The 23,464-nt window shown below is 40.2% G+C and overlaps 1 protein-coding gene across 7 annotated transcripts in view; it reads right to left on the reverse strand.

Annotated features, from left to right (window-relative positions):
* The window catches only part of GPHN (gephyrin), a 1,154,395-nt gene that overhangs the window by 11,919 nt on the left and 1,119,012 nt on the right, over nt 1-23,464 (reverse strand). For all 7 annotated transcript variants that reach the window (XM_029598877.1, XM_029598878.1, XM_029598879.1 and 4 more), the window contains 4 exons: nt 20,245-20,332; nt 19,594-19,667; nt 10,671-10,735; nt 3,448-3,551 (listed from right to left, as the gene is read on the reverse strand). In XM_029598877.1, the coding sequence (XP_029454737.1) occupies nt 3,448-3,551; nt 10,671-10,735; nt 19,594-19,667; nt 20,245-20,332 (331 nt within the window). The remainder of the gene's footprint in view (nt 1-3,447; nt 3,552-10,670; nt 10,736-19,593; nt 19,668-20,244; nt 20,333-23,464) is intronic.

The raw sequence follows: 23,464 nt of genomic DNA on the forward strand, positions 1-23,464 counted from the left end.
AGAAATAAATTATTCCAAGCTACCCCTTCCAACTGCTAGACAGATTGTGAATACAACTAAAAAACATACTTATTCTGCCCACTGTCTATCTTTGTTAATGACAAAATAAAAATATATTGAACAGAAAAAATACTTTAAATTGTCTGAATGCCAGAAGTCTAAAAATAAGACTGGGGAGCTGGAGTGCATAGCACTCAACAAAGATGTAAACATAATATGCATCTCAGAGACCTGGTGGAAGAAGGATAACAAGGTACAAATTATTAGGGGTGTGCAGGGATAAAAAAATTGTTTTTGTTTTCGGTTCATTTTCAGGAGGTTTTTTCCCTACAAATTTTGGTTCATGGAATATTTGATTTGTTTCATTCGTGTAAAAAAACCAAATCAAACATAAAAAAACCAACAACCCAAAAAAAGAAAATGGGGCCTCCCAAGGCCTCCTGTCGTGTCCCCACCACCCATACCTCCCACCCGGAAAAATGTTGGGGCCAAAATCCCACTGGCTGCCACCTAGCTGGTCCGGTGGCGATCTGCTGGTGAGGCCTAAGCCCAGGCCTGATGCCACAGCCTAGGTCGGGAACTGGCCTGGCCCTCAAGATTAGGTAAGTGACTGATCAGGGGTCTCAGGACTCGGTTGATGCCCTAGCATTGGCCCAGGCCTAGGCCGAGACCCTAGCATTGCGCTTGGGCCCACGCCACAGCCTCTATTTTGGGCCTTGGCCTATGCTTTAGGCAAGGCCCTGGCTTCGGGCCTGGGAGAAGGCCAAGGTGCCAGCATTGTACTCGGAAGGAGGCCTAAGCCCAATGCCTTCATTTTAAACTAATGCAAAGAATACGGTTTATTTCATTCGGAGGGCTCTCAATTCATTTTGGGGCCCCCAAATTAAACAGATTGTCCTTATTCATTACATCTTTTAAATTCATTAAAACAAATGCACATCCCATGTAAAATTGGTGGAGGGGAAATGCTAGGTGTTAGTATTTCATAGAATCAGGATAAAAGTCCTGCAGGAGACAATATGCTCTTTGGAATCTCTATGGATAGATATTTCATATGTGATAGGGAAGAATATAGTGGTGGATGTATAACTACCATCTACCTGACCAGGATGAAGAGACAATGAAATGCTAACAACAATTAGAAAGGCTAACCATTAGTCAACACAGTAATAATGGGAAATTTCAATAATTCCAATATTGATTGGGTAAATGTCTCACTGGGATATGCTAGGGACATAAAAAGGTTAATATTCAAAGCCATTTCACCGGATAACTCACAATTTATCTAACTAAATGGCAACTTTTTGAATATTAGTATTTCTGTGTCCAGTTAGTTTGGTTCTTTTCTAGAGGAAAAAGGGATTTTAGTGATTGAGACTGGGGAGCAAGCAGGGTAAGGGATCTGGGAATAGACAGAGAGTAAATTACAAAGGAGGGAAAGGAAATCACAAAGGTGAGAAATGAAGAACTCTTAGGCAGGAGGGGTAGATAGAGAGACAAAGAGTGGAGGAGGAAGAAGAGAAGAAGAGGATGGGGAATTCATTGAAGTTAAGGACAGGGAATGGAAAGAATGGAGGGAGGGGAGAGAAGAGGGGATAAGAGTTCGGATGGAGGAGGAAGGTTCAAGGATGGGAAAGTGGGAAGCAAGGGAATACTGGAAATGGGGCGGAAAAGGAGGGAAGATTGGAATGGGGCAGAGAATGAAGTCACAGCCCACCCCAATCTCATATGTACCCCCTTTTTCTTTCATCCCCGCTTTAAAGCCCCTTGATCCCTCAATCTTTTTCATTTCCTCCTTCCAATTCAGTCACCTCACTCATCCTGGTTCCCTTCCCATCACAAGCCCTGGTTCACTCCCTTCCTCCCCCAACCTCTCAAAACCCCTTGTTGATTCCCTTCCTCCCCCATGAATCCCGCCTCCTGGTTTACTCATATCCCCATCCCATTCCTCTCTCCCTTCCTGATGCAATCCCCAGTTTACTTCCTCCCACAATCTCAGATCACTCTCTCCCAATTCATACTGTCCCTCCCTCTCCTCCCAACTCAGTTCACTCACTTCCTTCTCTCCAATCCCCAGTTCACTCTATCCCTCCCTTCCCTCACTCCCTGAACCCTGGTTAATTCACTCTCTCCCTTTCTCCCATCCTCAGTTTACTCTATCCCTTCCTCCCCCTGCAATCTCAAGTTCACTCTCCTGCCCCAATCCCCAGTTTACTCCATCCCTCCCCTCCCTTCAATTCCTCTTCCATTCCCAGTTCAATCTGTCCCTCTCTCCTTCCCAATCCCCAGATGCTTCACTCCATCCACCCTGATCCACTAGTCACTCCATTTCTCCCCCTCCGCCTGCGATCATGGAGTCATTCCCTCTGCACCTTCGGATCCCCTTACTTACCTGCTCATGAAGATTAACAAGAGGAGGAGACGGGCAGCCTTGCAGCACCTCTGGCGCCTCCTCCTTCTCCTCCTCTGCCAGGCCAGACTGTTGCGCTTTGAACCATGTGGTTCAAAGTGCAACACTTGAGCCCATAAGGGTGCGCGCATGTAGGTTTTGAAAATCTACCCCGTGTTTCATTTATATGCACATTTTATTTTCCTTCTCTTGGCAGCTGAGATCTGTACCAGAATTGCTTCTAATCTCTGTGCATTCTGCCGCTGTCCAGCAAAGAAGAGGAAGCAGCAAGGCTGGTGCAAAGGTATTATGCACTCTAGGCAAACCTTCAATCATGCACCACCCCCCTTACACAGCTGCCTGTTAGCAACAACTCAGGCCCGGCATCCTCTTCTTTCTCCCCTTCAGCACATCATCACCCCAAACTCCATGCCTTCTTTTTGCAGTGCTGAGCATTCTCCCCACCCCCTACCTCACCAGAATCCTCTCTTTCTCTTCACCCCACCATTCCCTCAGCTGCCCTACACCCCTGCTCTCTCTGCAACTCTCCCACCCATCTAGCTTCCTCTCTGTTTCAATGTGGGTTAACTGAGAAAGGAAATAGCATGGAATGGTGCTTTAGAATCAGCAGTCTTAGCAAGATATTTCAAAATAAACGTGGCTGCGCTCTGACTCCACTTGACCCTTTTGGTCTTATATTTTGCTCTCCTTACTTTATTGCCTTAGTATGCATCTTTTACATATCCCCTGCATTAAGCATTTCCTTCTTCGGTAAACTCGGCAGCTATGTTGTATTACATATCCCAGCTTGATGTTTATGTGGGTTCTGAGAAGGTTCAGCACCACAGCACTATCACTTACATTAAAATGGGGTTTAAGCTCAGACAAAACTAGAGCAAAATAAAAGGGCCAAAAACCAAGTCAGTTTGCTTGCCCAGTTTTAAAATAGCATATCTTCTGCCCCAGTAATTAAATTTCCAAACTTCTGGAAGGGTTAATGCATTCAATGTCAGATTATTTATTAGTTCCTCTTTGTTTTGTAGGTATGACATCTTTACCCTGGCTTTGATGATGGTAGGTCGGGGGTCCAGGATTCCCTGCATCTTCCTCAGTGCAGGGACAACAAACAGGTTACAGGTTACAACAGCTGACACAGGGTTACCTGCAAATCAAAACAGACTTTAAGAGGTACACAAGGGAATGCTCCAGGCACATGCTAGGGTGGCAGGTCCAAATCATAACAGAGAGCATGTCCAAGGGCAATAACAAAAACATCTTTACTGATAAATAGAGCAGAACATGAGAAACCTCTCTCTACAGAGCAGCAGGAAATGACACCTCGGCACTGCACATTTCTGCTTCTTGAAGGGAGGAAAAGGTGTTACAAAATGTGGCAGCAAGCACTTCGGATTCCTGTTTGTTTCTGAATAGCTGATGTGATACTTATTTCTGCATTATTTTAATGGCATTCTTAATTTTTAGGGGTTAAAAAAAACAGCTTTTTGGTTGTCCTGATTTTAAAAAGTTATATATGTCCCTTAGCAAACCAATTTGGATCCATATTATTTTTCTCATCATGTTTTGCATAGCACATATCAGATGTTTGCAGCACTGTACAGAGATATAGGGAGGGTAATTTTCAAAAGCATTTCTGCGGTTAGAGCAATACTAGCGATACTTCATGCGCAGCAATGACCTTTTACAAAACTGCTTGTCTGATATGTGAGTATACATATGCATCTATGTCATGTTTATTTATTTAAAATCATTTCTAAATCACCGTCCCAACCAAATCACCCAAGGTGATGTACAATATTGAAATCACTAAACAATATAATACAAATAAACAAAACTACACAAACAAAACAAGTATAACAGTAATACAAAGCATGATCACCAGCAAGCCTAAGTAAACCTTAGAAGAAGCCATGATTTAACCTTCTACTAGAAAAGCAGATAATTAGTTTCTAGTTTAACATTCAAATGGCAGTTTTTTCCATACTGATGGTGCTACCACCAAAAATATTCTGGCACATTATTTTGATCTTTTTACTAACTTACAAGTAGAAACAATCAAGGGGGCAGACTGGGATGAGCGAAGAGCACAAGAGGGATGATACCAATGCACTTTACTTTTAGATATTGAGGCCCAGATTCACATAACAATCTAATTCCAGCAAGAAGACCTTAAATTGCACTCTCTGCTTAACTGTTAATCAATGTAACGCATAGAGCAATGAGGTCCACCGCTTCCTCGACTTCTAATCAACCACACTGCTAGATTTTGTATAACTTGTAGCCTATGTGTCAGTTTCGTAGGTAGACCATCAAGTAGGCCATTACAGTAGCCCAATTGGGACAGAATTGCAGATTGGACCACTAACAAAAGTCATTTTTATCTAATAAATTACGCAGGCAATGGATCATGCATACTTTTATGCAGACCACTTGAATCACTTGTTGCTCCATAGTCAACAAACAGTCCAGGTTTATACCTAGCAGATTAGCTGTAATAGTAGCAGAACCAATCTCGCCCAGTTCTTTTGGATGGAGTGAGTAATAAATAATTTTAAATAAATAAAATAAACAATCTGGTGAAGAGGAGAAGTAGGGTCCAGACTCATTCACCCAAAGATTTTGCTTCCATTCAAAATCAAATTTTCAATAAGCCAATTAGCAATAATATTAAACAAAATTTTGAGCTGTCCAATAGTGTGTAAGTTTGTACTCAGCATTGTGGAGGCACCTGAGGAGGGGGTTCTCACTTTTGTGCATATCTTTCAATTTTAAAAGTATGGGCTGGATTTTCAAAACCTATGTGCGTAAAAGCCTGGGGTTTACATATGTGGCTGGGCTTTACGCGCGCCGGGCAAATTTTCAAAGGGCCCGGCCATGCGCGTAAACCTCCGGGACGCACGTAAGTCCCGGGGCTAGACAAAGGGGTGGTCTGGGAGCGGGGCTAGAGGCGCACAACTTGCTTCTGCTGGGAGGCAGGAGCAAAAGGTAAAATAATATAATTGGGGGTATTTAGGATAGGGATAGGGAGAGGGCAGGATAGGGGAAGGGGACGGGAGGTTAGGCTAGGGGGTTGGGAAGTTCTCTTCCAGTCCACTCCTTAATTGGAGCGGACTGGGAGGGAACTGGGGAAGGCCCCGATGTGTCGCCGTGCGTACTTGCATATCTCTACCCCCCCTTGCGTGCGCCGACCTGAAATTTTATAAAATCATACGCCCATGTGTGCGCACCGAGTAGCGCGCGCATATGGACGCGCACGAGTACCTTTTGAAAATCTACCCCATGCGCATAAAATTTCCAGAGAAATTTGTGTGGATGTTTTAGCAGATGCAAATGTGTATGGGTAATTTTGATGGGGTAATTTTCAAAATGGACTTATGCACATACGTCTGCTTAGAATAGTGATGTAACTTACCCACATACAGGCCGATACAGTACAGTGCGCTCCGGTGGTAGGCGTTAATTTCTGCCAGCACCGGGAAAGTGTACAGAAAAGCAGTAAAAAGCAAAAGTAAAAAATAATTAAAAAAAAAAAAATTAAAATCAGCCCGCGGCTTGAAAACCGGATGCTCAATTTTGCCGGCGTCCGGTTTCAAAAACCCGTGGTTGTCAGCAGGTTTGAGAACAGACACCGGCAAAATTGAGCGTCGGCTGTCAAACTCTCCGCGGGCCCTCATTTGAATACTAAATTGTGCGCAGGAGAGTGGCCTGTGCGCTCTCCCGCGACTTTCACTGTGTGGGCCTGATTGTTTGCTGGCTAACTGATAGGCAACATTACAAAATTACTCCCAGAATGGACAGTGCGTACTTCTTAAAGCTTAGAATCTAGATAAGACAGACAGACATGACATTATACAGATTCTTTCGAGTCTTTACTCCTTGTAGCTTTATTGACTTCAATTTACCCTTTCCTCAATTTATCCTACCTATAACCATCTACTTTAATTCTTCTCAGGCACAGTCTTGCTTAGTTTAAAACCCCTTATATTTTTTTCTTATATGTCTTGTCTGTGTCTATGCAATTTATTTCCATTACTCAGTGCAGAGGTTTTCAGAATAAGTCCACCTGAATTTCAATAGTGTAATGATGAATTAAATTCCTTTTTACTTGCACAAATGTATTCTGTGCCTGTTCTATTTAGCACTTTGTGAGGTACTTTCTCCCTCCCACCACACATGGATTCTTTTATGTGGATTCTTGTCAATACAGCATTATTTCAATAAATCCTAAGGAGGTAATTTTCAAAAGGATTTACATGAGCATAAATGAGCTTTTTAAAATTTCTGCTTTTACGCATGTAACTTCTTTGAAAATTCACTCTATAGGGCTGAATGTTTAAAAGGTTTATGCATGTAAATGGACTTTATAGCAGTAGAAGAAGCAAAGATTGGTGTATATACAAAAAGCCCTTTATTGAAAATAGAACAACTCTGGCCGAATTTCGCTCTTAGGTCAAGAGCTGCCTCAGGGGCAATATGTATGGGCAGGATCCACTGCATGCCTGCAAGGCTAAAGCCACAATATTACAATTTACCTGCGGCCAGACCAGCAATTACACAAACCGCAGATATGCAGTAGAATTGTATCGGGTGACCTCCGTCTAAATGTTTCACAGTATCAACCAATACTTTGAGGACAAAATTGAAAGTAGTGCTCTTCACATTTGATGCTACATGTCTTGACTACATGTACCGTCCAACAGGCACCAAGTTTATATATATAAGTGGACGTACTAATATTGTGGCTTTTGCCTTGCAAGCATGCAATTGATCCTGCCCATACATATTGCCCCTGAGGCAGCTCTTGACCTAAGCTGCCCCTGAGGCAGCTCTTGACCAGCCAAAGTCGGGCTATTTTCAATAAAGGGCTTTTTGTATATACACCGATCTTCGCTTCTTCTACTGCTATACAGCCAACTGGATCGGCTTCCAATTTGTTTTCTGTAAATGGACTTTACACATGTAAATGGGCTTTGGAAAATTACAAAAATATATGCTATTTTTATGAGCATAACTCCTGTGAAAATTCATGCCAATATTTGATATATTTTCCTCATTCTGCTTGGTTAAGTCCTTATTCAGTGAAGAAGAGTAGCTTAGATTAGCTCTGTTTCTTGGGTAAAGGTTGGATCAGACATGGTGAAAAAGCAGGTATCTGTGTGTGTAAGAGAGAACTAGAGAGAAACTCCTCCTGAACCTGCAACATCAGAGTGTGAATTTCTTGGCTACCATCTGGAATATCACCATAACCTCATCAACAATTCTTAGTCCCCCTGTGGCTTTAAAGGCAGCGAGGTAAATATAGCAAGCCCAGCTCACTGGAAGCCCTCTTCTCCTGGGGCTCTGCAGCATCCCTAGGACTGGAGAGCTGCGTAACAAATGCATTTCAGAGTTCTAACATTAATTTGCATGCAAGATTCTGCTGCTCCCTTTTGGCTTATTTGTGCTAGGAATAACAAACGAGTAACAGTCTTCCCACACGATGACTGCAACATTCAAATGCGAAAATGCGCATTATGGAACTTTACATTCTTCTCACAGACCCTTAAAAAGCTCATTATGCTAGTGTCTCTAGAGGCATCAAAAATTGAAGCCGGTGTTTAAAAAGAGCATGCCATCTCTGTGTTCTAAAACAAAACTGTCCGATAACGTTGTTTTACCTAGCACTGTAATTTACTTGGAAAGCTTTTTCCTACACCCAGAAATATCGGTGCTGAAGGAATTTTTCTTTTAATATTGTTACTTGTTTTGTCAAGGTTTCTCAAGTTCTATAAGCATATGACTTTAAAATATCCTCTAACAATTATTTGCTGGTCATGTATTTATTGCTGGCATTTATACAGCACACTTATTCAGTGTGCCTAAAAAAGGAAACATTTCAAACCTGTATGAAGAGGTAGTGCAATCAAATATGCTTTTGAAGAAGGGGAAGGCAAGCTTCCATCTTGAAGGCATGGGTATAACTGCAATTTGAATCTTCTTTTACCAAATAGCGCCAGACTTGACCGAGTTGGAGCAAAGCTCCTCTGCAGACCTTTTCTGGGCTGTGCCTAAAGTGGATGATGTCTCTGAGGTCTTCTGCATTAATCTAATCTCTTAGGGATGCTCTCAAGCCACTTTTAGCTGCCACTAAATTATTTATGACTGAAAAATGTTTAGGGACAGGATTCAGTGACTGTAGAACCACAATCTGTAGTGAAAAGCATTATTATAGACAATGGATTGTGTAACATTATTATAGGAATCAGACAGGAAGTGGTTGGAGGTACACAGAAACAGTCTCCATAAAATGTCAAAATCTGCAACTATCAGAAATAAAAGGAAAAAAATATTTAAAAAATGCAGTCAAATGGAGCCCTGGTACAATACGTTTTACCATGTGGTGCTTAGAGAATGTCCCAGAAATGATAAAACAGCAGAGTCTTTTGTGATCCCGTTTATGATTTATAAGCAGATGAGTATGTAGTATATCAAAATATCCTGTGGAATCATGGTAGAATTCTGGTGGGGTGTTTGTATCAATCAGAGAGAAAGAAGGGTGGGGCAAGCATGGATATGCCTTTAACTAGTGTCTTGTGTTGATATGGGTATTTAAATAGGGAGTGAGGGGAAGAATAAGGGGGTAAAGGTTAAAAATTAGGGATAATGCATGTTTATACGAATTGTACCTGGTGTACATAAGAAACAAACAGAATCTAGGGTTATAAGAATACAATCCCACTCTTTTCAATATGGGACGTATCAACAATACAATTCTTCAGACTTGCATTTTACTTCTTTCTGTTACATGTAGACACAGTGTTTTATGTATGATTGGGTTCTCAAAGATGCAGTTTGTCATACTGAGATATTATTTTACACAACTAAGTGGTTTAGGATTCTGGGAGAGTGACTGGTAATGTATGTTTTATAGATGCTTTGCATCTGCCCCCAAAGGAGGTGACAAATATTTGTTTAGACTTTATTTTGTATGAGATGTTTTATTGAATGCAAGAAATGAACGTTTTGCTTATATCTGTGCAGTACATTAAAAACAACCAAAATTCTTTTGCCAAGAGGCCAATGTGTTAACTCGTGGATATTTTTGAGGAAATGGGTCTTTTTCGTATGTTATTTTTCTTGCAACAATGGTCTACTATAATATGCAAATCAGTTCTGCGAAATGTTTTTCTGCAATAAAGTTTGCACAAAACTGTGGACTTTATTGCAAAAAACTTTAACTATGCCTCCCTACAATGTAATTAATTTATCTATGTGAACATATTTAATGAGTTGCTTTGTATAATTATGCAGCTCATTAGCTGTTTTGCAAAGATTTTACAGTACAGTTCACAAAAACTAAATTTGCATGAAAACCATAGAAATTACATATGCTATTTTTTTATTTTTTTACAAACATCATTTTGAATGTCTTTTTGTCCTTTTTATGTAAAAACGCATTTGTAAACTGTAGCACAGTTTATTACTTTGATCCCTACGGCCATCAGTAAACTTTTTCAGTGCCCAGTATGAGTGCAATTTATATTTACATTCATTAAGATTTATGGATTGCCTAACACTAATAAAAGGTCCAGGCGATGTACAAGGGGACATACATAAGATTAAATAATAAAACATAATAACAAATACTAAAAGATAAAAAACTAAATCATAACAATAAATATAAAATTAAAATATACAATACAAATGTAAATGGTTAAAAAGATAACAAGAACACATTAAAACAAGTCATAAAAAACTTGTGTAGGGCTGAAGTCTGCATATACTTAGTAGGATGTAAGTCCGCTTTGAAAATTAGCAGGACCACATATACATCTGCGTGGTATAGGGGCACACATTTACATCTGCTAGAGAACAGCAAATGTCCATGCCAAGAATTATGTGCATACTTTCAAAAAATCTAAAGCGAGCACATAAATGATTTCCCCACCCCAGCTTTGCCCCGGGAATGCCTCTTTGCATAAAGGAATGTATGACATTGCTTCCGCATGCACTTTTACAAGTGCAATCCCCAGTATAATTTTCAAAAAGCCCATTTACACACACAAATGCTTTTAAAATTCATCTCTATTAACATAATATCTAAAGGACACCCATGCAAGTGAATGGAGGAGCAGAATGGTATGTATTTAACGGGTATCTGCTATGAGATAATGGCCTAAACCTGATTGACTGGTTTCCTCAATAAGTACTTTAATTGTAATCCAACATAATCTCTTTCTAAAGTTCTCCCTCTCTCCAAAGCGTCACAAAACTGAGCTCTTACCTGGAAGTGCAAAGATAATTTTTCTTACACCATCAATATCCAGCGTTGCAAATGTCGTTGGCAAGCTAGAAGCATAAGAAGGGTCTTAAAATATCATTTAAAGGTAAAACATCTTAATTTTAAATACAACTTTCTAAGCCTTTGGGTAAAACTTTTGAAAGGTATTGAAGGTTTGATGGTAGAGAAACAATAGCATCATAAAAAATCTATCCTGCCTAAGGAACCAACCTGTAATGTTCTATCCGTGGCTGCAGGACCCAGTGGACACAGGTGGTGGAGTCAAAATGGTCTCTCATAACTGGCATATGGGCCAGAAACTTGATTTCTTGACATTATATCCAAATGTTGCTAAACAGCTAATCTGAAGTGCTATCTAACACACTGATGTGCCAAATTTTAGAAGACAATGAATCCCATTAATGACTAATATTTGCTTCTTTATCTTTACATTTATATACCACTCTTACAAAATAACTTCAGGTGATTTATAACAAACAAAATGCCAATACATCAATATCATATAAAACATAAACATGCTAACCCCCCACCGCCTCCCCCTCCCCCAGCAAACCCCCCATGCAGCTCAATAGTCTGTAAATCCTGACTAATCAAACAAATAACAATCCTCTTATCACCTAACCAAAATTTGGTATCCAATATAATCATCAACTGCAGTTATAAGCATTACCAAACAGCCATGTTTTTGTTTCCTTACAGAAAACAATGGTAATCCCCTTTGTAAACTCAGTGACAATGGTAATTCATTCTGCAAAGTAGGTCTCACCACTAAAAAGACACATTTCTTAATTCTTTGAAGGTAATTTTCAAACCAGCACGCGTGTGCACATTTGCGTGCATTCGTCGGCTGGCGCCCAGGTACACAGCCATTATGTGCATGCATGTTATAAAATAGCCTGGCCACGCGCACAAAATTTTAAGTGGGCGTGCGCATGTGCCCACTTCTCCGGCGTAAATCAGGGGATTTGTAAAGGTACATGCCGATGCCATTCACAGTTTTACCAGTTCGTCCCCAGTTCGCAAAGTTAAGTGATAGCTCCTCCAATCCCCCCTAGTTTAATAGCCTCCACTCCCCTCAGTTAGCCCCGACCCTTAAAACCCCACAGATCTGCCTAGTTTTCTTTAATTTTTAAGTTATATGTCATCTATAGCAGAAGTAAAGTTACGTGACAGGGGACCCTGGCGCACGCTGGGGCGCATAAATATTTACATGCACATCTCAGGTTCATGCCCCACCCAGACCATGCCCACGCCCCGTCCCTTTTTGGAAACTTTCGAGATGTGCGCACTGCAGGAGATGTATCTTGGTGGCTTTTAAAATCTGCTTGGCATGCGCAAACCCGATTTATTCACGTATCCCTTAATTAATGCACATGCTGGACTTTTAAAATTCACCTCTCTTTGTGTAACCCTGCCTAGGGTCACTAAGAAGGTTTTCTAGAGGGTTCCAGCTCTCCAAGGTTCAGTGAGAAGGCAGAGAGCTTTGTGCATGCAGAATTCTTGTAAATTGCAAGGATCCTTCTTGTTAAGGAGGGGATGGAAGGGTGATGAGATAAGATGTCAGCTAATGTTGTGTGATAGGATGCTGTAGATAGGATAATAGTAGGAGGTTCATTCCCCCAAAAAGGATGGGTTTGGGAGAAGATAAATGGTGCTTTCTCAGGCATTGTTAGAGAAATGTGAGCAAAGATGTTAGAGAGATTCAGCAGTGACAGTCTAAGCTGACTACCCAAGAGAAAGGGGTAGGCTGGTGGGAACTCAGCCCTAGAAGTTTCAGGGGTATTTGTTCTTGCTGGGGAAGCCAAGGTGAAGACCTTAAGAGAATTTTTTTCTGTTGAGAAGCTGCTACCCCGAAGACTTTGAGGTTAAAGACTTTTTTCTGTCTTTCCTTATTGAAGAAGATTTCTACTGTTAGATTCTGAACTGGTTTTAGCTGTTTGCTACAGGGACAGACTCCAGAGATTACTATTCTGTTCCTAATATTTGAAGATTCTGTTTAGAGTTTGAACAATAAATTATTTTCTATTTTATGGAACCAATCTACTGTGTGGACATTGAGTTCTTCTGTGTAAGTCTCCCCTTGGGCCTCCCAGAAGATTCCTGGTCCCCACCTGGCGATCCCTGGAGGACTGAGATTGATCCCAGAGCTGCAGCAGTGTCTCTCACCACCTGTGCAGTCTCTGAAGGTGACCCTGAGGAAAGGGGTGGTTACAATTTTAGCTGAAATTCCTTGATATCCGCAACACATATATACTCCTCCACTATTCATGGCAAACGCCTCGCTGGGACACACAGCCTCAAGATTCTGGCAAGAACCTCTGGACATTTGCTATTGGTTGCCTTGAAAACTAACATCAAAACCTTAAACTTGCAACAGGCCACTATTGGCAACAAATGAAATTGTTTCAAAAGTGGCAAATTAAATGGTCCTTTTTAACCTTCCAAGTATTCTAGCAGCAGTGTTCTGGACCAGCTGAAATCTCTTTAAGGTGACCTGGGGCACACTTATGTAAAGGGCATTAAATAATGCAGCCATGATAACATTAATCAAAAAAGTGAAACACACCAACCCCATGAGCAAATATTGATAAGGAAGAGTGAGGTGGATCTGGTTCAAAGAAAAGTTATAATATTGAAAGTAAGGTAGTCCATATGTAACTTGCAGAATCAAACCGTCATAAGTCCCCCACATCCATATTTTGCTTAGAAGCTGCTCGGGAAAGGAAAATGAACTGCACAGAAAATTGACTGAGTGTATGAAAAGCCATTGGCATACATTCCTTGTCCTTCTCGAAGCAGCTTCTAAATGAAACACAGATGTGGAGGACTTAAGACTGAATCTGCATGTTACATATGGACTGCTTTACTTTCAATAAAAGAGTATCATGAACCTCAATTTGTGGATTATAACTGTTCTTTGAACCAGATCAACCTAACTCTTACTTAATGATAATATTAATGCCTGGTCAAGCAGTGTCAGCGAGACTTTTCTCTGTCTCCATCTGCTGGCAGGGTTGAATAAACCCAGGAGTCTGGACTGATCCGGGTACGAACATGGAATTGTGGATTGTAACTGTTGTTTGAACCAGATCAACCTCACACTTACTTAATGATAATATTAATGCCTGGATAACTGTAGCCAAACTTTTTTGTGACCCGCATAAGATTCCAAAAGAGGAAACCACCTCAGAGATCTGTGTTTGAAAGACAGCATATTATCAAACTAGTACGTACAATTTTGCACCTCAGATCACAATGGAATAGTGTGACCCCTTATCTGAATCTTCAAATTTGCTGGGCAAACTCCTTTCTCAATCCAAAGTGCCTCTGTTTTCTTCACATTCAGAGACAATTTGAGATTCTCCAACCAATCTACAACATTCTGAAAACCTCTGGAAATTCTAACTCATCCCTCATGAGGATTCTCTTTCTAATGGACAGAAAGTCTGTACATTGTTGACAAACATGTGGCAACAAAACCTACTGATCTTAATACCTCGCACAAAGAAGTCAGATAAACATTACACAAATACTGCCCTTTGTGGTAGTCCATGCATTAATTTCCAGGGGTATGATTTAGATGACTCCATAACTATCTGTGATTAGAAGTATGATCTGATAGGAAAGATGAAAATCATTGACATACTGCTTTAATAGACATTGGGTAAGCCACATTCTTTGTGATGGTTCATCCAAAGCTGATGCTTTTCAATAGATTGACATGAATATCTTTGTCTATAAAGTAACTGCCATTATTTGAGGTGAAAATATCCAGTAATCAAGATACTTGTATTCCAATGTCAATAAATAGAAAACAAACTTAGGATTCTATTTATTAAAGTGTGTTAAAGCTAACATATGCATTGACACTTGCATTAACATACTTTAGCATGTTAATCCATGTTAATGTGGAGTCAATGTGTACAAATGTGAAAAAGTAAATGAGCGGAATAATATGCAAATTAATGTAAATCAGCTCATTAATACGAAAACAAGATATCACAAATTGCTGCAAGCAACATGATTTTTATTAATCCACCAGCTAACACAGATTAAACCTTGGGGTGTTGTAAGGCAAAGGTTGGCACCATTTTGGATTTTGATGCCAGTGGGACAGCAGGAAGAAGTGCTCCCTCCTGTCCCTAAGTTTTGATTTGAAGAACTCCAAAGGAATAGACATGGGGGAAAGGGGGCAAGGATAGGGAGTAAGTCTGATACTTCAGGCATATCCAGCATAGCTCTCTGCTTCAACGGCAGGGGAGTAAGTCTGATACTTCAGGCATATCCAGCATAGCTCTCTGCTTCACCGGCAGGGGAGAAAGTCTGATACTTCACACATATCCAGCATAGCTCTCTGCTTCAACGGCAGGGGAGAAAGTCTGATACTTCATGCATATCCAGCATAGCTCTCTGCTTCAACGGCAGGGGAGAAAGTCCGATACTTCACTTTCAATGCATATCCAGCATAACTCTGCTTCAACGGCAGGGGGAATGAAGAAAAATGGATCTATATACAGACAGCAATCAGCAAGGACTAAATTACATAGTCTGGGTAAACAAATAAGCATGGGTGTAGCTTGCTTATTGCGGCGGTTACTCCAAAACTGCTCTCTACATTAACGGTGGGGGTGGAAGGGAAATAGAACCAAAAGGTTACTAAGAGCCAAGAGTAACAGATAAGTATGAAAAAAAAAAGTGCTAAGCTTGCTGGGCAGACTGGATGGGCCATTTGGTCTTCTTCTGCCGTCATTTCTATGTTTCTATATGTTTCTATGATAGTGGACTGGATCAACTTGTAGAGGCCTTTTTTAGTGTCTCAGGGCATTGTGGGGAATTGGCCTGCAGTGGTCTTGAGGTTTGTGGGGAAGGATGGGGTTTGGTTGGATCACAGCCCTCATCAGGCCTGCCATTACCGTGGCCCACACTGGTCTTTGCATTATCAGTGGTGGTAATGCATGAGCATTTCAAAGGTCACAAACACGGTTCTAATTGTAGCACTAGTGTCGTATTGCCAAGTGCCTCTAATGAGGTATATGCCCTTAAGCCCTTGCTAATAAGCCTGGAGATCCCTGAATTATGAGTGTGTGGTGAGACCTCTCAGGGTTCTAATATTGTTTCTTTGTGATCATTTCTGCAGGAGGTGCAAAAGACTCAGCACTTGTTTTGCTGTATTCCTGATTTTCTAGGATGGAGTGTTTTAATTTACTTTCCAGTTCCTAAGTTTTGGATCTACTACAAAAACCACTAAGAAGATTATGCAAACCATCATTAGAGAGATTTTCCTCGTCTTCTGGGAGGTTTCATGTTTTCCTCAAAAATAGTGTGAATGGAATATCTTGCTGCTATCTCATGGGACAAGTGAAGATACTAACTTCATTGTCAATTACCTGTATATGTGGGCTGGGTAAATATTTGTATTCCTGTGAATAAGACAGACACCTTTGGAACCACCAACACTGTTCTCAGTCTGAATTGTTTTTCTGGGTCTGGACCCATTGGTATGTAAGAGTTATCTGCTATTTTCTTTGCTTGTAAGTTTAAATGTGTCAAAGGAAGAGCTGTTCCACAACAAAGAGGTCTATTAGCCTTACACAGTGAAGGCTTCATCTCAGCCAATCCACTAAATCTTCTACTCGACCATGAAAAGCCAAGAACCCAGTAACATCATACAAATGCATCAACTGGGATTTAGTTTTGACACCAAAAAATGTAAATCCTGCAGAATTGGATTACAAACTGGTTGACTGATAGGAGATAATGTGTAATTGTAAATTGAACCTAGTCTGAAGAAAGATCATGCTAAGTGGAGTGCCACAGGGGTCAGTGTTGGGACAGGTTCTGTTCAATATCTTTGTAAGCGACATTGCAGAAGGGATAGAAGGTAATGTTTGTCTGTTTGGGGAAAATACTAAGATTTGCAACAGAGTGGACATGCCTGAAGGAGTAGAGAGAATGAAAAGAGATTTAAGAAAGCTTGAAAACTTGTCGAAGATTTGGCAGCTGGGATTCAGTGCCAGGAAGTGCAGAGTCATACAGCTGGGATACAGTAATCCAAAAGAGCTGTATGTGATGGGGTGAAAGACTGATGTGCACAGATCAAGAGAGGGATCTTAGAGGAATAGTGTCTGGTGATCTGAAGATGGTGAAACAATGTGACAAGGTGATAGCTAAAGCCAGAAGAATGCTGGGCTGCATAGAGAAAGGAATAACCAGTAAGAAAAAGGAGGTGGTTATGCCCTTGTACAGGCCTCACCTGGAGTACTGTGTTCAGTTCTGGAATCCGTATCTCAAAAAGGATAGAGACAAGATGGAAACAGTCCAAAGAAGGGCAATAAGGGGGACCAAAATGATGCAGGGTCTATATAGAAAGACCTATGAGGAGAGGCTGAAGGATCTGAATATGTATATTCTGGAAGATAGAAGGTGTAGGGGAGATATGATACAGACCTTGTGGAAAGATAATTTTAAACAGTTAGCTAGGTCTCCGGAAGACTTTGTACTGCTAATAGACAGCTATAGATCAGAACAGTCTCCAATGATTGATAAGTATGAATCAATATATTGCATATAATTTAAATACAAATATTGTACAAAGGCATGACACTATTACCATTTGTTCCCTCATTCCTGAGACTTCCTGGCACCAATGTGCAGATTAAGGGCAGGGATGGCCCCAAGCAACATCTGGTATCTCTGGAGACATCAAAGACTAAGACATTTGGTATTTCTTATCACCTGGGAAGATCAAATGCTAAAGACTAGTACCTACACCAATGAGCTGATAATAAGTTAAATAACTGATGTCTTTTACCAAATAGGAGATCAAAAGTCTGGTACTGAAATACCTTCCTGGGTAAAGTGAAATTGAAGCACCTAACTTGTAGAGAGGGATATATAAAGCATAGCATTATGCTTATTTCAGTTGGATAAGCTGAGAGGAACACAGAGCAAGCTGTTCTTCTTCAGAGTCCCTGGGCCCGTAAAGTCCTACAGATTTCCTATGAACATTGGCTTATATGAAGAGGAAGTATAAGGAAGGTGTTCTTCTTCTTCTGTTCTTTATTATTCTTTGTTAATATTCTATGTTTATTTCTGTCTTCTGTTTACCTGTATTGATTTATGTACAGTTTACTGTGAGACTGTATTCAGTGTTGATATTATTTTGCTTATTTATTATTCAGATATTTAATTTAAATTTAGTAAATGAAGTTTTGCTTTACCAGACTGTGTGTAGAGTGTTCTATAACATAATATAAAATATACTTCCACACAACCACTGCACACAGACCTTCAAATACCTAAAAGGTTTTAATGATGCATGAACTTCAAAACTTTTCCATTAGAAAGAAAACAGAACTAGGGGTCATGAAATTAAACTTCTGGAGGGCTGACTCAGAACCAATGACAGGAAATATTTCTTGAAGGAAAGGGTGGTAAATGCCTGGAATGCCCTTCTGGAAGAGGTGGTGAAGAAGAAAACAGTCAAAGAATTGTAAGGGGCATGGAATAAAGACTGTGGATCTCTAAAGGCTAGAGGACGGAAATGAGAAAAGCATGCATAGAGGTAACTTGCTGGTGCGGTGGTTACTACCCTTAACAGAAGGCATGGAGATTACTACCCTTAACCAATAAGCCTTGATGCTTTTAATGCAACTGCAATATTGCTCCCCATTTTGACGGCAGGGGAAAAGGGGAATTGGATACACATAACAACCAAGCGGGTCCGATTTCTATGGTCTGGGGTACTGATACGCATACAATAAGGTAAAAAGCACAGGACTGCTTCCATGGCCAAATCCATAAGCAAAGAATATCAAGCAACACTGTCTGAGTTTTCAAGAAAGCTCATCACCCAGTAAAAACTGTTGCTAGCTTCAGTTTTTAGGAGTATCATAAGGCTTGGGAATAACCTGCACAGAGTGGCTATTACTACCTTAAGCTTGCTGGGCAGACTGGATGGACTATTTGGTCTTTTTCTGCCGTCATTTCTATGTTTCTATGTTTCAGTACAAGAAAATAAAAAAAAAATCCCATTATTTTCAAGCTAGACTTCAAAATACTTCATGGTGCAGTCATTATGTTGACAAATAGGCTGTAGAACACAGTTTAATAAGAAGCAGCTATTTCATTTCGATGTATTTAGTATTTTGCTTTATGTTGAAGTGCTAAATTAAAGAAATTATTGTCAACCTCAAACATGTACAGTATTTTTCTTCTGCAATTAAATACTAGAGAAAATGGTGAAAACCTAATGACTATTTCATTTAACTGATGGCTGAATACTTATAAGACAAGGAATGGACTACTGTTTGGAGCATTCACAAGGATTCCTGGAACATGAGTTCAAGACTCTGTGTTATTTTGGGCCAATCATTTTTTCTCCCTGAGTCTCTGGGACCCACATGAAAACAAGAGATTAGTCTTATTTTGGTTTTCATAGTATACATTTTGGTATTGCTCTTTTAAGGTTAATCTGAATGACGGATATGTTGAAATGTTTTGCTATGGGTATACCATACTGTGCATCAACAAGAGGTCAATATTGCTGGTAGTGATTTTTTATCATGATTTGAGGATAGAGCAAGCTAGTCCCACATTCCCAAACAAGAAAACCCCCTCAGAAAAAGCAGAATAAATAATTGGCCCTCAAATTAAAAAGGAACTTCACCTTTCATTGGAAAGTGATTTTTCTCTGGTGAACACACAGTGAATTAAATGTTGAAGTAGAATGTTAAGTATTCTAGTAAATCTGTTAATTATTGTAGCAAATTGTTAAGGGATTCATAATGTTACTTGTTGTTAATTATGATACAATTATAGCTCATTTAAATACTGTATATATGAGTAATCAGGCTGTGAATAGTCTGTTTTTACAAATACCGAAACAAATAATAATATGTCTTACCCTGGTTTCATAAATACCCGGCCAAAGTGAATCTGTGCATGAAGGTCTATATCCAGCACCTGTTTCAGGTAGTCCTACAGAAAAAGATCTCTTGTGATGTTAAAACATTAAACAAAGGACCGGGACATCAAGACACTGGAAGTTATCAAATAAAATGGTGGCCAGGTTTTGTGGTGAGCTGGAAAGCTGATTGCCTCATTTTTACTTCCCAAACAAAATGTCTTGTGAAATCCACCAGTCAATGTTTTCAATGGGCACTAGGTCTAAGCTGACCACTAATATGTATAACAACACTACAGACCTGAGCATAGTACAAATATAATATTATCAAAAGGACTTACTATAGAACACGAATATAACAATTTACTAGAACTAAGCACAGTGCTAACATGAGTATAATACAGTGGAACAGCAGCACAGTAAGATGGAGTCCAGTATTAAGGTAAGCATGGTATAACAGGACCGAATTCACATCTAACATGAATAAAACAGTATAAGAAGGCACAGTACAGAATGAAGGTGAGTATGGTGGTATTACCGGACTGAGTACAGTACTAGTATTATAGTAGTACTGTAGAATTCAACACAGTACTAAGTTGAGTATAATGGTACAAAGGGACTGAGTAGGACCCTAACGAAGGGTTATCTTACTTTTTCTCCCATAGACACCCCCCCGGATGTGATGATTACATCGGCACGGCTTATACCTTCATTCAAGGCATTTAGTAAGTCATCTGGGCTGCAGAAAAATGCAGAATAAGACAAAGAGAATATCAAAGAACAGTTAAATGTATTCTGAGGTTGTAGAAACTAAACATAGAACATAATATATTTTATCTAGTAGAGTGTATTTTCCCCTATATTTAGTAATTTTGCAAAACTTCTCTCTGTAGAAAAATAAAACCCTCATGGAATTTCCTTCCTTTACCTCTCCCACTAGAAAGCATAAACAGTAAATGTGAAAAGAAGTATGCTGGAATAGGGTCACTGCTCTGAGTAACAAAAAAACTAGAAAATGGGGTCCTGTTTTATATGAAGTTTGTAAACCGCTGTGAAGGCTCGTCTAAATGACGATATAAAAAAAACAACTATAAATAAAATAATGTGAGACCTAGGGATTGGGTGGGACTGTAGGGTAATGCTTTGTGTGGCTAATGGTTAATTCAGGCCAAGATAGGAATGGCATAGACTAACAGAAACTGACCATGTACAAAACTGCTCTGCATCAGCCTGTGACCCACAATATTGCCATTGCTCAGCAAAGGAAGGATATATCGTTTTATGACTAGGATTACATATTTCTACACTACTAACGAAAAAAAGCAAAAAATCAGCACTCTCACTTATTTCACATCAAGAATTAGGTAAAGAATTTTTATTTATGAAAAAAAATGATTCATGCAATACCCACAATTATATATTTAGCAGCTAACCTTCACACTTGTAACAGGTTTTACAGGCTGAGCTGCCTGCCACTGATCTCACCAGCTTCATGCTGCAGTACAACAAGATCCCAACTTGCTGTCCCCCAGCACTGATCAGTGCTGGGGGACAGCAGTAAAAAAACCCAAAAATAATTGGAAAAGTGAGTCCTGCAGGGTATGTGTGTGTGTGTGTGGAAACTTTTCCCAATATAAAATGTTAGTCTACTATGGTGTTCTAAATATGGTGAAAACAAACACATTGCATAATTTCATAATCAATACTTTGAGCAGCAATACAACCACATGGCACCAGTATAGCATAACACACAGCCATTGGCTGAATCATTGCTTTTTAGTGGGCGTTGTATAACACTAGAAGTCAGAAAAGTCGTTAAGGCTCTGAAACAATTGTGCATTGATTTATAGCTGTTATATTGGCATTCCTTTCAAATAACATTGAACTACCACATTAATACTGAATGAATTAATCATGACTCATTCTATTACGGTGAGTAGGAAACAAATTACTGATAGTTGGGTACTAAATGTTATTGAGAAATCAATGCAGCCTAGTCAGCTGATCAGAAGTGATCATCAAAATGCAATTAGTGCAGCTGAGAAAACTGTCCAACTGTCCCCTTCCCCTACTTTCCATTCCACATTCCTTCTTTGTCCCTCCCTTTCTATAGGACATAGATACAGCAGAGATATTAGTGGTGTGGTCGCAATGCTAGTCCACTTGAAATAAAGGTTGACAAACAAAATAAAATAAGGTGATACTTTTTATTGGTGTAGAAGCCCTCTAGGTCTCTACTAGATGGCCCTAGCTCCCAGCCCTGGGGTTAGCAAGTAGTAGAGAGATTTACCATTCAAAACAACACCTCCTCTAAGGCTGCTGGAGTGGTGAGCTCCTGGGTGCACAAGGAGGGCTTAGGAGAGAGCAGTGTGGTCATTTTGAGTTGGCTTTCCAGGAGTGAGGAGCAGTTTGCCTCCTGGACTTAAATTTGGGGCCTCCTGGTTTAACCTTCTATGAGAGAAGGATATCTTTCAGAATACTCCTTGCCTGTAAGTATCTGCCTCCAGTTTAGTTGAGGCTATTGTTTAGAGGTTCTGTTGGGGGGGGGGGGGGGTGAGTTTTTGGTTTTGCCTCCAGGGGAGATCCTGGTCCTGTCTGAAGTACAAACATGGCCCATATCCAGAGGCCAGGGCAAGAAGATCGTCTGTATCCCCTTTTTGGTCATTTAAGGGGAAACAGTAATTCACCACCTTAGAGGGAGATTTTTGTGGACTTTGGTGAGGAGATTTTGACAGCACCCTTCCTCATTCTGAAACTGGGTCACACAAGCCTTGCTTACTCAGCAAAAGACCTTTCTTCCAGACAAGTCCACTGGAACAATCAGAAGGTAGAGTTAGAGGGAGAAAAGCCAAGACCTCTGCAAATCCATCACTGCTGCCTTCACCTGCTGGCTGCTGGCACTAATATTTAAAAAGAAATTACAGCAGCTTTTAAACTAAATCATAAGGGAAAGCGAATAATCATTTAGAAACACCATAGTTCAGAGGTAGGTATCTTCAAAGGATAATGCCAAAACAGGGAAGTTAGAAAATCCTATTAGAGAGACTAGGGAAAGGTTGAAGTGGCCCAGATGGATTTAAATAAAGGGCGCATAGATATGAATGACTCCAAAGTGCCTGTATCATCTGCTAATAAGCAGATTGTGAATACACATAAAAATAAAAACACAAATAAACAAACAAACAAACTTTAAAATGTCTGCGTGTGCATGCCAGAAGTTTGAGAAATAAGATTGGAGAGTTAGAATTGCATGTGTGATGATTCACTAATAGTTGTCCTAGACCCTGTGCAGGAATTGGTACCTCAGAAGCTGAAGGCAAGATCTGGTTAGGATCTGAATAGCCTAAAGGAAAAGGGAATTACAAAATGGCTGAACTAGACAACCTTGCAGCCCTTGCTCACTAGCTTTGAGAGTCTCAGCTAGGAGGAGTAGGTGTTGGGTGGAGTCCCTAAACCCCACACAGATTGGCTATTAGCTAAAGGGGAAGGCTTTTGGAAGACAAGGGGAGAGTCCTGGGGCAGACACAGGGTAGAAGAAAGCCCCTGGTAATCAGCCCTTGAGAGGAGCAGAACTTGGAACATAGCCGAGCAGGATGGAAGAGTCTGAAAATGAGGCAGAATCAGATCAGGAGTTAACAGAGAACACAAACATTAAGCTACGTGGATTTTTTTTATGCTATGCTGGTTAAGGAACCCTGAATGATTTCACTGTTAGTTTGAGAGAGGAATTGTCTTTAATCAGCCAAACTGTGAACTGACTGCTCTGAGAGACAGAAAAGAAGGCATGACACTGCAGCATGGTAAAGATGTGTAAAGTTACCAAGCAGGGCTGCTGAATTACATAAAAGTAAAGGTCTTTCTGAATTAAGAA

This window comes from Rhinatrema bivittatum, chromosome 4, assembly GCF_901001135.1.
Source record: "Rhinatrema bivittatum chromosome 4, aRhiBiv1.1, whole genome shotgun sequence".
In the NCBI taxonomy this organism is placed as follows: Eukaryota; Metazoa; Chordata; class Amphibia; order Gymnophiona; family Rhinatrematidae; genus Rhinatrema; species Rhinatrema bivittatum.